Source organism: Pezoporus wallicus, unplaced genomic scaffold (assembly GCF_028554395.1).
Source record: "Pezoporus wallicus isolate ANWC-B61680 ecotype Strahan unplaced genomic scaffold, APGP_CSIRO_Pwel_v1 contig_6999, whole genome shotgun sequence".
Classification (NCBI taxonomy): domain Eukaryota; kingdom Metazoa; phylum Chordata; class Aves; order Psittaciformes; family Psittacidae; genus Pezoporus; species Pezoporus wallicus.
The window spans coordinates 4237875-4250969 of NW_026640180.1; the positions used below are offsets into that span (position 1 = coordinate 4237875).

The following is a 13095-nucleotide window of genomic DNA, read 5'->3' on the forward strand; positions in this document are numbered from 1 at the left end:
GATTGTGCTCAGAAATTGCCTCAGCTCTCAGAAAGCATTCACTTTAATGTTATGATATGTAATTGAGTTGGTACTCACAACTTTCTTGAGCCATTTTGTGCTTGGGATTATCTGTCCATTTTAGAGCAGAAGCCTTGCTGCAGAGGTTCCTCCTCAGCCTTACCATGATGTTCTTATGTGTATTCCCACTGCTTCCAACTAAAATAATCATCCTCAGAAATCCTACCTGACACTTGCATTTTCCCCTCTTTGAAAATGAGGCCTGTCAGTCTTGCAGGTCTCTGTCACCTGCACAACTGACAGTTATTTGAAGTCAAATACCCTTGTGTCTATTCCACCAGAGTAAAGAGCACTCTTAGGAGTTTTTTCAAGGTTATCCAACTGGCAGAGTTCAGTCTGCCACCACACTATAAGCCTAGACATAAGGCATCTTAGCCTGCTCCAGGCTCATGGGAGCAGACAGCACATCATCACAGTACACAGCTGTACAGTTAAGGTCCAGCACTAGCTGACCCAGTCTTCAGCCCCACTTCCTGATGGATAGACCTGTGTAAAATTGGTGACTACATGAGAGGAGCAACTAAGCAACTCTGGTATTAACTTTTTTACTATTTCAACCAAGGAGCGGGGCTCAAAAAGCCACGTCTGCTCTTTACATGTGAAAATAAATACACCTCTCCCAGTTTTGCCTCTAACTTCCTTTCACCACTGTCTCCACTCCACATTCACGTTTCCATATTGTAGTATAAACACAAATGCATAGTGATTTTAAAGTAACTGACCCCAGTACAGTTCAATAAAGACTAGAAATGGTTGCACTGGTTTAATTATTGCTAAGTTTAATTCTCCAGTGACTGCTGCTGTTACTACCCTTTCTTACAGGGTATCTGGCATCACTTTTAACTTGATAGTGCCAACAGCTGTGTGTTAAACAGTAAATGGATGTCTGTTTACACACAATTTTTGCCATCTGGAAGTTGCTCTTGCAGCTGAGTGAATGGATGGAAAGAGGGAAAAATGAGAACAATGGAAAATAGAAACATTTAAATCATAATGTAAAGAATCAGCAAAAGCAAGAGCATTCATCGCTAGCACAGTCACTTCTGTGTTCGAGGGTCTCCAGGCTCACAGGAAGCTACACATTAAGCAGAACTATTCAGCTACTGCAAAAGACAGCAAATTCCTGAAATTCAGTTCAGTAACATCTGCTTAAACATGACGATATCTCAGGAGACAGAGAGCAGAAAGTGCTTACACAGCATAACCACCCCAACAGCTTTGCTGATACTGCTCCATACCTGCGGGTTCCCAGGGCACAGCAGCATCAGAGTTCCCAGCTCTGTATGGTAGGGGTTAAACTGCAAGAAAACTGAAAACATGCAAACAAGAAAGTATGTAGGGGAAAAAATGTCAACATTTGCTATTAAAAAATGTAGCAAATGTGCATAGCATACAGCACAGCTCTCTGAAACAGATGGTTGGGATTTCTCCTGGGCAGCTCACGGATAAGGGCCCCAGCAGCACCTGGAAAGCAAAAATATATGTAGGTATTTGTTGTTGAGTGGGAGTTCACTAGAGTGGTTTGAACAGGGCATGAAGCAAACAAGTTGGATCTTAACTGTGAGATGTCTGGAGTCCAGGGCTTTGTGAAAACTCATTACTTCTTAAAAATTGCTCAATTTTATGGGTTGTTTCCAACCTTTCCTTATTAATACAAAGCACAGAGCAATCAGGATCAGAAGCATGAAACAGTGTCGCATAGTTTCAAGGAAAACTGTACGTGCAATATACCTATGCACAATACTGGGCTATGCACCACATGATGTTTAAGAGCCAAACTGTAAGTGGACAGCTAACAGTGACCAAGTGGTGCCACATCCCTCAAAGAACCACCTCGCCCACTTCACACTCAACACAAGCAACCAGAGCTGTTCAATACAAACACCAGTAAACCTTTCCAGGCAAGCTCACTTGGCCAGGCTAGTTGAAAGGAATAAATCAAAAAACCATTTTCACTAGGAACACTCCCTCCGCATCTGCTTTGGCAGGCAATCCAGGTGGATTTTCTTAACTGCTGTGCAGCAGCTTTGTCATTCACCTCTACCTGAAATCCAGGGAGTCTCTGCATGCCCCTGACCCTGCAGTTTTCTCTCCATCCTCAAAACCAATCCATAAAAGTAAATACAAAGGTTATGGGTGTGTATGGGGTTCAGTAGAATAGTTTCTCACGCTCACCACGCTTTTCTGTTCTCTTGCCCACCTCATACAAAGCGCTGTTTCTTTTACTATTTCCTTTTCCAGAGCCTCTTCAAAAGGAAGTGCAGAGCATGGCGTTTCTAGAAGTCATATCAAAACTCCGCAGCCATGAGAACAAAACTGTTGCCCAGCAGGCCTCACTAACAGAGCAGAGACTTGCTGTAGAAAGCTGAGGAAGGTCTTGTTTCCAGTGCATCCCATCACAGATTTCACCTTTGTCCTCCGTCCTGCTGCCGCTCCTGCTGTGTTTTCCACTGTATCACTGTGCATGCGTGTAATGTTCCCACACAAATTGATGAACTGCTGTAGGTACCCATCCAAAAAGGTTTCTACAAATTCATAGGTGGTGTTAACATGAACCTGTCTCCACCTGTAACTGTTCTACTTGTATTCTTGTTGCTTGGGCCACATAATAGAATGTGCATGTTGTAGTCCTATGATGACGTAGAAGTGGTACTACACAATGACTCTTTCCTCACGCCCCCTAACTGCGTAACAATGTACTACTAAATTAGGGATGATACAAGATGCAGCAAGTCCAGACTAGTGTGCTGACTGTAGGATTAAGCAGTAAACCTAGCTCAATTTTTGGTGCTTTGGAGGTTCAGGTTTGAATGCAATGTACTGCTCATTCACTGGTCTTGCCTATTAATGTCAAACTCGTGGTACCCAGAGGTAACAAATAAAAATTTCAGTGCCCTCACTTTATCCTGTGGTTTGTCCTTTTTTGTAATCACATGTGGAAGCTGTGACTGACCTCGCACTGGCGAGGAGCCCTTGTCATTCCTGCCTCTGGCCCTGACACAATCACTGCCTTTCAGCTGGGCGAATACAAAGGAAACTATTCCAATCTCTTTCACTGTGTATGCTCACACAGCAGCACTGTGTGCTTTAACAATAGTGCGTTTTAACAGGAATACTCTGTACAATCCGAGTGCTCTCGAGCTTGCTTGATGTTGGGGTTTTGTGTGTTGGGGAATTTTATACATGAATTTTAAAGGTGCATCTTGCAGCTGCTTTTCAACAGAACTCCATCAAGTGATCCTTTTTTCCTGTCCTAGGTAAAGGAGTTGGGAAGTAGCCAGTTTAAGCATCTTATCTCATAGCTGCTCATTTTAGGTTTTTACCATGCCAGCAGGCAAGCCAACAGACAACTCTTTTGCAACACAAGGAGCAGTTGGGACAGCAGTTTCCAGCAAGCCTGTGCATGTTGTTTTTGACTGTGTGGTGCCATTGTCTAGTTTGTTCAAGCCTACAGTGCAAACAGATCATAAGATCTTTAACACTTGAAGGTGAATTCAGCACTTCCAGGACTGAAGTGCCAGCCTCAGAAGTTCCAAGCTCCTTTTTTATCATCAGAGGTTAGCAAATCCAGAGTCCAAGCACCCATGTGATCCCATGCCGTGTGGTTGCAAAAATGCTGTTGAAACCTTCTCAAATCCATGAAACCACTGGCTATCCCACCAACACTGTGATGGGAAGAAGGCCAGCCATGATGGGAAAGGGATTACACAAGCTGGGTATGGAAAGAAACTTGCCTCAGTCAGTTTAAGCTGAGACACTACCAAAACACAGTTGATGCTACAGGAATATTTACACAGCAGAGATTCCCCATTCATTTAATCCAGTGCCAGAAACACAGGGAAAAAGCTGCTAATATTAAACCATACTAAAGCCTCTTATTAAAAAAAATAAATAAATTAAAAAACTATTTGCTTGTAATTGTGCAATAAAGCCACTGATAGAGCATAGAGCTGTGCACACAGACCAGACCCCATGACATCAGACACCAAATAACACAATACCTCTGCACCGATGAACATAACTAGCATGTTTACAATCACAGTTTACAGTGGACCCACGAAGCCCAGGTTCTCTCAGGCGTGGAAGTAATTTCCATTGATTTAAGCAGATCCCAAAACACATTTGAACGACCAATTATCAGTGACTTACCTAGTTCTACAAAGGGACTGTTCATTTTGAAATCAGGATAAACTCCAAGTGCTCACACAAGCTGGTAACCAACAAAGTTGTGACAACAACAAAATTCCCCATTAACCTGGTTGTCTGGAGTCAGGTTAAGCATTAGCCATATCCTTATTATCAAATTTTTATTAGGGATACCACTGTCGCAGCAATCACAAAAGCCAACACTGATAGCCCACTTTCAGATGGTTTCCCTGGATGGACTATCAAGTGAATATTACATTTCTAGAAAAAAGCTGTGCTACGCCTATACATAGAAGTAAAGCCTGAACAAGGGCAAAGATGGCATTGGATGCAGTAAGAGGAGATAACTGAAGAGACTATGTCGACCCACACAAATGCTGCTGTGTGACATGGTGCTGTCTGCAGGTCACTTTACATAGCGAGTCAATCATTTATCCTCCAAGCCTCAGTAAGAGGAACAGGATCTAAGCTCGTTAGGATTGTATGCATTTCACTACTTGAGCGAAGTCAACTGAATCCACATTGCCAACAACAGTTCTGATTAGATGCTTAGTAGATGGATTACATCTAAGCAAAGCTCGACATCTCCTGCTCAGACTATTTTTATGACAGTGATGCCAGGTGTCAGGCCTTGTCATTAGTCTACTGCCGCAGCACACCAAGCTAAAGCGATCACTGCTGCAACACTGCACAGGGCAGGCAGCACCTCCCTGGTGTGTTACACTTGTCTGCACCTGCAATGGCTCCTGCAAGACCTAACAGCACACCAGTCAGGAAGACAAACAGCATACATGTTTATACATTTCACAGTGTGGAAATACAAGGCAAAGTTTCACTTTGGGTAAGGCACAAACCCCAACAGTATGGGCCTTGGATCCAGAGGACCCATTGGTCAAATGAGACCATGAGACCCAGAAGGGTCATTTGTTTCAGGAGCCCTAGAAATGGAAACCAGCCACAGCTTCAAGAAACAGTACACAAAGTCTGTTAAGAGTTTGACAGAACACAGGAAGCCACTCCAGTCTCCCCCTCCATCATGAAAATGGCTATTGATGTGTCACATCTCTTGCGCATTACAAAGATATAGGCGATGCCCTTGATTTTGCTTCTTTTTGGTGATTTTTTTTCTCTTTGATTTTCATTTTCCCCTCACCTACCTCCAAGGCCTCCACATTTGCATTCCGTATGGTCCGATAAATGTACATGCCTGAAATATGCAAAAGGCATTGGACTTCAGTTTGGATACAGAGATGTGCTTTTAAATCACAGTGGCATGTTGTGGACAAAACTAATTTTGAGATACTGGATTAGGTTGCTCTACAGTTTTTGAAATACAAAAAAAAGGAGGCTTCCTTCCTCCTCCTCTCTAAACAAGCACAAGACCATCATTACCTATTTTTACCTGCACAATAAAGTAAGTCAGCTCTCAGTGCTTCTGCTTAGAAAAGGGAAATGCCCACCTTCCTTTACAAAAGCTTAATCAAGTCATGAAATCCCCTTGGTGCTGCCCACTGCAAAGCAGCAACTTCTGAACACTTCAGGGTCACCAAAATGATAATGGGAAAGCTCCAACAGTTGTACTAACCAGCAGCTGCAGCACTCAGGAACACCACCATGTCAGAGAAAAGCAGAGCATGTTCATCAGCCAGAGACTTCAACAACAGCTGACAGTAGGCACGGGATCTCCTCACCTGGGGATGTGCTCTTCACGTATTAGCTTATTCATTTAAGGGCAGCCACTGGCCCCGTGATAACGTGTTTTGTGGCTTAATCAGAACACAGTATTTTATGCTGTGAGAGTCTTGGGGATTTATTTCCCCTATTAGTTTGGGGGAGAGGAGGCAGGGGATTTTCTCCTGGAGGAATTCTGCATGAACGTATCTTTGCACCATTAATGTTAAGTGCTACCACCAAGAGTACACATTCACAACATCAGATTTCACGCAATTTTATTTATAAAATTGTAATTATCTAACAAATTGCATAAAAAAATGATTTACTTCAAGTAAATACAGAATACTGCACAACTATTAAAACTATTGTATTGTCCATCATAAGTGTATTAAAACATTCCTAAAAAATGCCTCTATTAAAAAACAAAACCCAAAGAACACAAGTAGCATGATCAAGACCACTTTCAATAGCTTAAAATGAATTACCAGGAAGTTGCATTAACTTCCTAAGTAGACTCCAGTTACATCCATTGAGATCAGCATGTGATACAACACCACAGTCTAACGCTAAAGATGACAAGTAATATATTATGCACCTGATCTATGCTTTTCTCCTAGACTGAAGGTAACCAGTCCAAAATCAGAAAACTAAAGCTCAAGTCAAACTCTACCGGGCATGCAGTTCTGTTATAGCAATACTTTCAATTGGTAATTGTAGTTGGCTTTTACAATCCATTTTACAACTGATAAAAAAGGAACACAAGAGAATACATTCGTATAAAAAGGAATGATACACAAAGGGTAAAGATCGACACCTTGCTGTACACCTCGGGACGAACCAGAGAGAGAGAGAGAGAGATTCAGTTGGAACTAATCTGGAATATACATTTCAGAGACAGGGGTGAGTCACAAAACCCAAATCCCAATCTCCCCATTACTCAAGGTAGTTCCAGGTCTGTCTCTATTCTGTACACAGCATGAACATGAACATACATATAGAGGGATCTTTTTTATTAACACATCTATATTGTCAAAACACAAAAGACAGCTAGCAGTGCTACCTGGTGCACGCTAGGAGTCACAACACTTATACTGCATGTTAAGAGAGACAGAAAATTTTATTTTTTCAAGTGGCAAAATTTGGTATCTAACAGACCCAACAGGGTAGTTCTGTTTTGTTCGCTTTAGACAGTTTCATGACCAATTATAGGCATCTAAAAAGCTTCAGAGAGAAGACAAAAATGGGAGGGAGAACTGTAACCTTCAGTGGTGCTTGACACCTGTTTAGACCTAATCTCCTTCCTAGGTATTTGCAGAACTACAATTTCAATGTACCCAAAAGGCACACATCACAAGAAGGGAAACAGAAATTCACATGACAGTTTCTCTTGTAACCAACATTGTTAATCAGAATCAATTTTACCAAGGGCCTCTCTAAAGTAGTAAAATCACAGATTAGCATCAGGACAGGTCTTATAGCACCATGTTTAATCCTGCCGCAAGTGATGGCAACCTCCCGTAAGTGGTAGGGGCTGCTGACTCTGACCCTCCATTTTACAGTCTAATGCCGTTCTAGTGCCAAGCAGCAATGGGAAAAGGGAAGGCAGGTCCTACTGCTAAATCAGAGCCCGGGAGGCTGGCCAGGGCCTCACCACCCTCAGGTGCCCGCTGCACGGCGGCTGGGCGGACACTAGAGGGCAGGCGATGAAAGCACTGCCTCCCCCATCTCCAGGACCAGGTACAGCCTCAGATACCGACCACTTTTCTTCAGCAAACTCTCACGGTGGGACACGCTTCAGATCTATAATAAACGCTTTTAGGGTGAAAAGCAGTCATGTGCAAGGATCACTTAATCTGCATGCTACTATTTACATTTCAAACACTATTTACACACCAGAACTATGATTAGCATCTCTCTCAAAGGGGAGAGAAGGCAGCTTTCAGCACAGAGTACACTTGAGCAAGCATCTCCGTAGCTTCAGACTCTAAGGGGCACAATCAAAATTATGGGTTTTGAAGTAAAGAGATCCTACTGCAACTAAAACAGACACACTGAGACAAATCAAACATTTGCCCATTAGACTATTGATTAAAAAAAAATAGATCAAAGGCCTGTGAATATGGAGAGTATTTAAAAAGCAGAGGAGCAAGGACTGTGATGCCTTTTGGTAGGGCTCAGTGGGTAGTTTGGAAATGGCTTTAAAGCCAAGGCTACGGCTGAAGCTACCAGACCTCTCATTAGTAATGCCATCATCCCATACACATCACCCTGCAAACAGAGCTATTTCACACTCCACAAAGGCCTAACAACAAATTTCTGAACAACTACTGTGCATTGAAGATAACTAGACTGACCTCCAACCTCAAGTCGACTCTACCATCACACCAGGCAGGAACTGCCAAGAAGTCATACTGCCTATCATATCTTATTGCTTTAGAAAATGAGCGCACATAGCCAGCAGTTGTGCTTTAGTTGCAGCTCACCTGAAGTTTTCGCAAAAGTTTCTGGAAGAAAGCTTGCTTGCATTTGGCAGGCTCTGGCATTAATAAATTGATTTCCAAGGCCTCCCACAAACTTCCCAAACTGGACACCTAAGCTGCTGATGGTGCATTTCTAGGACATCTTACCCAATCTGCAGACAAAAAACATGGGATTTAAATGTGCAATATAGACAGCTAGTCCTGAACATTCAGTATGCAACCATCAAACAACTGCAAAAATGAGGAAAAGAAGAACAACTCTTGGGAGTGGGGAAGGGGAGTATCAGCATCTGCAGCAATAAATCAAGCTCTAGAAAAATAAGTTATTTAGTGGTTTTTATGAGAACAGTCAGTCATTCTGGGACTCAGCAGAAGTGTTGCACATTTGTGTGTGAGAACAAGATTTGCTCACCTCAGAGCATTTACCTTCCTATTAGTCTGACACTGCCAACAGCACGTCCAGCAGACTGGAACTCAGAGAACAGCGTGACAAGACAGAAGGACAGTGCAGAACAACTGCAGAAATTCAAGTAGAAAAATTAAGTTGTCTTCAGAAGCCCACTGAGCAGTGCTCAAGACCAGTAGCAACAAGGAATGTTTCTGTACTGTAGGCTTCTTTTTTTTCCTTTTTCTCCAAACCAAAGCACTGGGTCACAATCAAGGCTCTGAAATGGATGGGTTAGCTCCTCAACCACGCTTCCCTGATTTCTCCCCACACCATTATGGCTCAGCACATCGACATTGGTGCTGATGATCTGTCTGCCCTGCTGCTGTCAGGCAAAATGGTCTGTCCCTTTGGGGGGAAACAAACACCAGCAACTCCTCAAGTCAGGAGTGGCTAAAAAAAAACATAACACTGTGGCAAAGTGGAACCAACTTTATTAAGGACAGTGATTTATAATTGTTTTCAAAGGCTTAATAAAATAAAATAAAAAATTATTTTATGAGTCATAACTGGCCTTTAACAGCAGATACCAAAGGATATGGAGGCTGCCTGATTCAGAGCCAGTCAGTGAGAGTTAACCAGAAGATGAGGTAATGCTCAAAGACAGGAGGACAACAAGACTGAGGCATCTGTGGAGCACCAGTGTGCCTACCACCAGCATTCAGAGGGGAAAAATCTATGGCCGACTAAAGTACAGAAAGGCAAAATGTGCAAGGGTACATATACTATCATGGGTCAAGAGTCATAGGACCTGAAAAGTCCTTAATAGGTCATCAGACCAGCCTTCTATCCACCCCCCAGAACAAGGAAGCTTTGAAAGCAACGCATTCATCTCTTCTACTCCACACACTCAACAAAACTCATCTCAGAAATATGCTAAGCTCTTACAAAGAGGTGTGACACACTCTTTGCCATTGCCTGACCAAAGCAGGAGACAAGAGCTGACAGCTTTCAGGACTGGTTCTGCAGATACTGAGAAAGGTTGTACAAGAAGATATATTTATACAAAGTGCAATAAAACTACTCAAGCCATGGTCAGGTTTGTAAGTTCACTATTAGTGAAGAAGAACAAATCAAAAATTTTAAGATGGATGGAGTCTGATCTAATTCTTCTTCCACTATTTGTGCTTTATTCCAAATTCTACTCTCTTCTGTTTAATACAAAGAGTCTGTCCCGGCTGATCCCAATACACACTTCTACTTTAAAACTTTGATTCCATTGCTTCAAGAAAGCTTTTTGCTGCATTTAGAGCAACAAAGGGAGAATCATCTCCATAGATAGGATTTATTCACAGGAGGTAAGCATTTACTCTGGCAAAAGGTGTTCTCTCAAACTTCCAAGGGAATGGGATATGATCTTTCCATAATCACATGCATTTACCAGTTAAGTTTGGAATAGACTGTATTAAAATATATGCACATATTTAAAACACTGGAGTGTCACAGATTCTTACTCCACAGCTCATGCAAGTAAAAACAGTTAAAGAAAAATGAAAAATGAAAGACCAAAGCCTCAGCTAGGAACAGATCAAAAAAGAAGTTTTGCACAAGTATATCAAAGCACTAATATTAGTGAGATTCCCTAAATACATTAGGTTACACTAAATTCCAGAGAAACAAAAGATTAAGCCACCTCAAATACATATGTTTTCATTTTTTTAAGTTAATATATCATTCATTCTTTGAATAATATTATTCACTTGGACCCAACATCCACACCTCTTTCATACATTTATACAATTATATTCCATCCTTGCCTTAAGAGACCGATGTCCTAAGGTATGGCAGCAACCAAAGGCTCTTCAGCCCTTGTTTGTCAAATATAAAACTCCTTTCCCTTCATACAAGGGTGGAGAAGGAAGAAAGATGTCGATAAAATTAGGCAATTCTCCCTGTGAGCTTGCCGATTCCAACCTCAAAGTACTGCAGGGAGATGGCTGGAAGCTTGCGTAAAAAAAAAATTCCCTTGTTTTAAAAACAATCTCTTTTACTGTACAATAGATGCATAGAAAGTTGCTTCCTGCTTGATGGGTTTAGGCCTATAGCTATGTTTAGCTGTGGAAACAAGAAGATTGTTCCTTTACAGAGTGGTGAGGAGAGAGACCATCTCAGGAATATTTGGCAGCTATCGAAGAGCTCATGACACGAAGAATAAACAGCATATCCACAGACTACAACGATGCAAATCCGTCCCACTGAATACATCAACTTTAAAAGAAGTGTCCACTTGTTACTCAGGATCAATACAGTAGAGATTCACGGCTCAAGAGCTTTCAAACTGGTCTTGAAAAGCTTTCAAAAGCTTTTTTAAAAGAAAAAGAACTGTCAGTGAGCAGCAGATTTTAAATAGCCCACTCTTCTCCCCCACCCCCCCCACCCCAAAGAAACATGAGTTCACTGCAATATCAGGAACTTATACTTGAGACTACTTGGGAGAGAAGACTTCCCTGTCACCCATGTCCATACAGCTTGGTGTCGGAACGACACACTGGAGGTTTCAGAGGGTTTTGGTTGTCCAGTGTCTTCTTGTGGTTACTTCAGCAGTTTTACCAGCTGGCTCTGACAGCCTCAATGTCACTAACCAAATTCTGGGCTAAGCATATCCCAAATATCTGGAAGAGACAACAGTTTATTCATTTGGAGCACCGCACAACTCTTTTTACACAGGTAGAACTCCTTAGGTTTTACAGAACTTTGATATGGAAACAAGCAACAGAAAGTTAGAAATCAAATTAACAGTGAGTATTGGAAGAAGGAAGAGAATTGGAAAAAATCCTGTAACCCCAGTATTTTCATAGTGCCACTGGGTTCCGGGAAATTAAACAGTTCTAGACTTGCTTCACAAAAGCAACTGTAAAGGCTTTTTGCTGCTTACTTAAGCACCATCAGAAATAGCAGGCCTGTACAGACTTAAAAGTCCCTACATAAACTTTATCTAACAGAGAGCATTAGTTTTGACCCGCAGACAGTTGAAACAGAAAAAGAATGCACCCCGACAAACAAAAAAAAATTAAATACTCCTTAACACAAAGAAAGCCTCATGCATTTAGCTCCCCCTCAACAAAACCTACGGACATTATACATCTAAGTGTAACTATTTCTAGTTCTCTTATACAGTTCCCTCCCCTTCTATGTTCTATTTATCTGTTACTCTGCTGTGTAACTCATTACATAGAATGTAATGTTTACCTGCAGTAATGCTATCCCAATGAATATACCAGCAACTATGGTAAGATTGTCTTGCAACCATTTCTCAAATTGAGGGACGCAGCCTTTAGTGTAGATAACAATCTGCTGATCAACTTCCTGCCAAGAAGAGAAGCAAGGGAAACAGATAGTTACATTCTACTATCCCGCCAGCAGAAAACCCTGCTCTTGCAAGAGCGGTTCAGCTCCTTAAGGTACCAAAACTTACTGGTTTTTGCCTTGCATCGTAGCCACACTGAGTATTAATAACATCTTCCTAGAAGACAAACAGAAGAGAGGCTATCAGTGAAGTGTATCCTAAACACCATCTCCTAGCTCCCAGAGTTGTTCCTGTATGTAATAAGACAAACACCCTAACTTTGGTCACCATATTGCTGTTTAAAAACCCCTTCCCTCTTCTATTCAGTGCTATTAATTATTTACAATAAACAAAAGCATGTGGTCGGAAAATATTTTCAGTTCTTAAGGCAGCAAGCTTGGAAAACTGGCCCTCCACCAGGGTGAACTCCATCTTTCAGATGCAAACATTCAGAAGTCAAAGTAAAGGGATTTGGGGACACCTATTTCAAATGAAAGAACCTTCTCCTGAAAAGGTTTTGTCTATACTGAAAAACACGTCAAGACTACTGTTAACATTTTCAGGATACTGTCTGTACGGTGTGAAGAGGTGAGAAGGGGCAGTTCTGTTGCAGAAGCTGCAAATTCTTACTGAGGATGTCTGTAGAAATATATACAGTAACTAATTCCTCTCCAAAAACTAGGGAGGAAAAAGAAGAGGTGGGGTAATGTATTCTTACTGCCTGTTCTTTCTTACAGAAGCTTGATGGCAATAAGAAAGGAGGCGAGATTTTTTTCCTGCTGCCTCTGCTTAAGTACTCCCAATGCACAGGTAATAAAATAGGCTATGGCAGACTTTTCCTAGTGAGCAAGCACTACCCATTAGAAGCTGAAGCTGCATTTACTCTTTATACATATTTCAGGGCAACAAAATGAAGCAACTACTTGCACCAGCCACAATGGCAGCAAAATATTAAGTTACTGTCTCATATAGCGAGCAGAAAAAGGAACTACCCAAAGAAGTTA

The 13095-nt window shown here is 41.7% G+C and overlaps 2 protein-coding genes across 7 annotated transcripts in view; one reads left to right on the forward strand and one right to left on the reverse strand.

The window, feature by feature from the left end:
* RAP1GDS1 (Rap1 GTPase-GDP dissociation stimulator 1) overlaps nt 1-2964 on the forward strand; it is a 101856-nt gene extending 98892 nt beyond the window's left edge. For all 5 annotated transcript variants that reach the window (XM_057417925.1, XM_057417926.1, XM_057417929.1 and 2 more), the window contains one exon: nt 2302-2964. In XM_057417925.1, coding sequence (XP_057273908.1) covers nt 2302-2429 — 128 coding nt within the window. In that variant the 3' untranslated portion in view covers nt 2430-2964. The remainder of the gene's footprint in view (nt 1-2301) is intronic.
* A 6262-nt stretch (nt 2965-9226) lies between these two features.
* TSPAN5 (tetraspanin 5) overlaps nt 9227-13095 on the reverse strand; it is an 86113-nt gene continuing 82244 nt past the window's right edge. For both annotated transcript variants that reach the window (XM_057417945.1, XM_057417944.1), the window contains 3 exons: nt 12221-12268; nt 11995-12111; nt 9227-11417 (listed from right to left, as the gene is read on the reverse strand). In XM_057417945.1, coding sequence (XP_057273928.1) covers nt 11352-11417; nt 11995-12111; nt 12221-12268 — 231 coding nt within the window. In that variant the 3' untranslated portion in view covers nt 9227-11351. The remainder of the gene's footprint in view (nt 11418-11994; nt 12112-12220; nt 12269-13095) is intronic.